The sequence below is a fragment of the Monoraphidium neglectum genome, assembly GCF_000611645.1.
Source record: "Monoraphidium neglectum strain SAG 48.87 unplaced genomic scaffold scaffold01992, whole genome shotgun sequence".
In the NCBI taxonomy this organism is placed as follows: domain Eukaryota; kingdom Viridiplantae; phylum Chlorophyta; class Chlorophyceae; order Sphaeropleales; family Selenastraceae; genus Monoraphidium; species Monoraphidium neglectum.
In genome coordinates, this window is record NW_014011636.1 from 6,844 (window position 1) to 10,956 (window position 4,113).

At 63.2% G+C, this 4,113-nt stretch overlaps 1 protein-coding gene across 1 annotated transcript; it reads right to left on the minus strand.

Annotated features, from left to right (window-relative positions):
• Positions 1–2,805: 2,805 nt before the first annotated feature.
• Positions 2,806–3,727, minus strand: MNEG_9599 (ubiquitin-protein ligase E3 C; the record flags this gene model as incomplete). The annotated part of the gene is made up of 2 exons (XM_014041932.1): positions 2,806–3,405; positions 3,698–3,727. The coding sequence occupies 2 exons, from the start codon at positions 3,725–3,727 to the stop codon at positions 2,806–2,808; spliced, it is 630 nt and encodes a 209-aa protein (XP_013897386.1).
• Between the last annotated feature and the right edge of the window lie 386 nt (positions 3,728–4,113).

Here is a 4,113-nt window from a genome sequence, read left to right on the forward strand (position 1 = left end):
GATGGCTGCCAGGCGGCCCACGGCCTGCCTGTACCAGGTCAGCACTGGCTGGCTGCGGCGTCGAGCTCGTGCTGGCTCCGGCGGCCCAGCCAAGCTGCCCTGCTCCCGCGCCGCATCACCAGGTGCCTCCTGCTCTTGTAGGGGCAAATGACGTGGCTGCTGCCCCTGCTGATGATGGTGCTGTTGCTGCTGATGCTGCTGCTGCTGCTGCTGCTGCTGCTGCTGCTGCTGCTGCTGCTGCTGCTGCTGCTGCTGTCCCACCTGAAACCGGTGCTCCATGCGATCCTGTCCCCCAATGGCGCCCGGCATAGTCCTCAACCCAGCCAAGGGGCCAGCGATGTCTGGGCCATGGACGAGGGCCATGCTGGCTGAGGCGCCGCTGCCACCTGGGTGACCTGGGTGAGCACAGTGGGTGCGTGCAGAGGGTGAAAAGGGATGGGGCAGGCGTGGCATTAGCAGAGGCATTAGCAGATGCACGCAATCCTGTAGCCAGATGCGTTGCCGTCCTTGCGCAAGCCAGCAAGCACCATGACACGTGCGTCCAATACGCAGCGCAACCACAAGCAATCCAGAGGAGCCCCCTGCAGGTCAAGATGGCACTCTAACATGACCACCTGCTGATGCCAAGTGCACGATGCCTGGCCCCTCAGTTGTCACTTGGTAGCCCACAAACGCCCTCCGGTGCACCGGCGCCGAATGCCCACTTGCCACGAGTGGCCTCTGTTGCGCCATGTCACCGAGGATGCTGGGAGTCGCCCAGTCGGCGCTGTGTGAGCGCAGGGGCGCTGCCAGCTCTGCTATGCGAGGCGCTGCAACCCCCAGGTCTGCGCTGTGGGCGCGGGGTGCCTGCAAGTGCTGCAGATGTGCGTTCACAAGCTGCTGCTGCTGCTGCTGCTGCTGCTGCTGCTGTTGCTGTTGCTGCTGCTGTTGCTGTTGCTGTTGCTGCTGCTGCTGCTGCTGCTGCTGCTGCTGTTGTTGGTGTTGGTGGGGCTGCTGGTGGTGGTGGGGCTCATGCTGCTGCTCAGACAGGGGCACCGGTGCAAACGGCGGCTGCAGCTCTGACATCCACTGCTGGTCCGCCGCATCTGCATCCGCCGCTGCTGCCAACGCGGCAGCAGCTGCCGACACGGACGCTTCCGCCGCCTCTGCCCCACTGCTTGCGGCAGGAGTCCAGGCGGCGGCTGTACCAGTGGTCGCACCGGTGGCGCCGGCGGCAGAGAGAAGGTGCAAGTGGCAGTCACAGCCAGCAAGCGTCAGCTCAAGGGCAGCAGCTTGGCGCCGCAGCTCCTCATTCGCGCTGGTGAGCGCCGCCACCTGCGCCCGTCGCGACGCCACGTCCGCCAAGAGCGTGCTGAGCTGCGTATGCGTTGCAGTGGCCGCTATGACGTTAGTTGTGAGAGTGCGAGATGGGCTGGGGCTGTTGGCGCTGCTGAGGTTGAAGCGTGTAAACAGGTAGGTAAACCCGGCAGAAGGTGCCACCGCATGGGTGACCAGGGCTGCGCCTGTTGACGCCGCGGGGAATCGCTGGGCGATGGGCTCACCTTCTCTTTCTTCCGCTCGTAAAAAAGCCTGTGGGCGCGTTGCTGTGCCGTCTCGTGGGCGGCGTCGCCTCTGCCGAGGCTGCGGCTGCGCGAGATGCGGCCGTGCGTGGGGCCGGAGGCATTGCCGCCGCTGCCCCTATGTGGCCGACCGGCAGACCCGCAGCCCGCACTACCGCCAGTGCCAGCCGTCTCCTCGGGCGGGGCCCCACTGCCGGCGCCGGAAACATCCTCCCGTTCGCTGCCTCCTGCAACAGCAGGCCCTGCATCTGCGGCTTCGCGGCGGCGGCGGCGGCGGCGGCGACCACGACCTTGCTGGTCTGCACCGCCGCCGCCCTCAACAGTGTCGCCGGCGGACTCTGATCCGAAGGCAGAAGCCAACCACTCCTCAAATTCGACGTCCACGCTGTCTTCAACGTCGAAGTTCATGCCTCACAGACAGCCAGCTGCTCGTTCGCTGCAGCTGGTTTCACGGCTTGCAACATTTTGCCGTGATTCTCGCGCTAAGCGTCACAAATCTAATTATAATAGCTCAATACAGCTGCCCAATCACGCGTCGAGTTCGATTGCCGGGGCAAAGACCGGAACCGAGTCCCACCCAGAAGCTGGTCGTGTTTACGCGATAAAAACTCACCGCAGTTACACCGCCGTTCCGAGCGACAACGGGAATGAGGGTATATCTTAGAACAAGCTTTGCATCAATCACATGTCTGAAGTCAGTCGTTCCTGCTGAGTCGCACGGGACCTGATGATTGGAGTGAATGCCGTTGGCGCGAAAGGCCGGCACCTCAGCTGAGCGTCGGACTTGCAATCACAATTGTAAAATCATATGAAGCTACATGCCAGAGCCTCAGATGTTTCCGTTGTGAAACATCGTTACAGTGTGCTGCTGCGGGTGCTGCTGTCGCTGGTCAAGCTCCAGCTCAGCTGAGGTGCCTCCTGACAGCACCCCTTGCCCCAAGGCTTGCGCCCCCGCTGGGACCCAATGACCCTCCAAATGGCTGCGCTCAGGGACTAAGTTGCGCTAGTGCACTTGTCCCCAGGTAGGTGCCAGGCAACCATCTCGTTACTTGGCAGCACCTTGGCGATGTGCATCAAGAATGCTTTTGCCATCGGGCCGGAAGGCGCTCCTGTGCAAAGCAGGGAGTAGGACCAGGTGACCACGCTCCTCATGCCCACTCGAAATTGTTGGCACAGTCGGACGGACAATCAAGGCATATGCAGCAATTGCGTTGCACCGCCCAAACAGCACAAGTTAATGGTGCAATCAGCTCAGGTCAAACCCGGCTTTCGACTCGATGGAATACAGCAGCTTGTCGCGCATGCGCCGCTCCGCCTGCTCCGGCGACGGCCCGCCATAGGGGGGCAGCTTCAATGTGTTGATGCATGCGCTGCTCGTGGGCAGCCGCTCGGTGCCTGCGTCCTCGAGCACGCCCCCCGCCATGGCCACGCAGAGCGGCGGCTCCAGGTGCGCGAACCCCAGCAGCGGCGGCCGCGAGCAGCCGGTGGCGAACTTGAGCAGGCCGCGCTGCTGCGCCGGGGTGAGCGACGCGACGACCCTCCAAAACGCCTGTATCACCGGGTGGCCCTCGTCGTGGTAGCCGCCCGCATACACTGTGTGGGCCCGCATGTCCGCGACGTCCAGCCCGCCCTCCCCCGTCTCCCTGCCGCTGATGAGCGCCTGCAGCTCCCACTCGTTGAAGGCGGAGACCCAGCCCGGTTTGACCAGGTCAAAGAAGCCGCGCAGGAACGCGCTGACGGCGCCGGCCATCTGGCGGTTCAGGCGGAAGTCGGCCACGCGGTGGACGTACTCGACCACGTTGGACGACGTCACAGGGATGGCTGAGCCGCCGGGCTTGAGCTCGACCTGTGGACCAACGTGTGTGTGTGTGTGTGGGATGGGAGTGGTGCAGTGTTGGTGCCAGCTATATGCTACGCAACTGCAAGGATTAGGACGTTTCAAGAGTAAACATGCAATGCACACACACATGCATGCATGCATGCATGCATGCACACAGTGCGCGCTGGGTGTGTTGAGCCCAGATGCGCCCAGCACAGAGCAAGCCGCATGCAGGCAAACGTCCCAGCACAGTGCGTCGCACGATTTCATGTTGCGACACAGCAAGCAAGAAAAGGGGGCATGGAAACGGCAGGCCAACCTCTGTCAGCGCCCCCAGACGGTCCTCCATGATGGTGAAGCTCAGCGACAGATCAGCAAAATCGCCTGTGGATGTGTGTGCGTGCGTGCGTGTGTGCGTGGGTGCGAGCGTGTGCATGCGCATGTAAGCGCACGCACGTGCGTGCGCTCGTGCATGTGTGTGCCCGGAGGGAGGGGGCAGGTGTGCCGTTTGCACGTGCGTGTGTGCCTGGGACAACAGCAGGACAACAGTTGCGGGACCAACACGGATGCATGTAGAAGCTCAAGAGATATGCTGGAGCAAACCCCCACACGCAAGCACAGCAACCCTTCACACCCAAACGCAGGGGCACCGCAGCCCACTCCAACGGGATCCCCAAGCACCACCATCCGCCGACACCCCGGCCTGGACACTCATCCACCCTCCCACCCCAATCC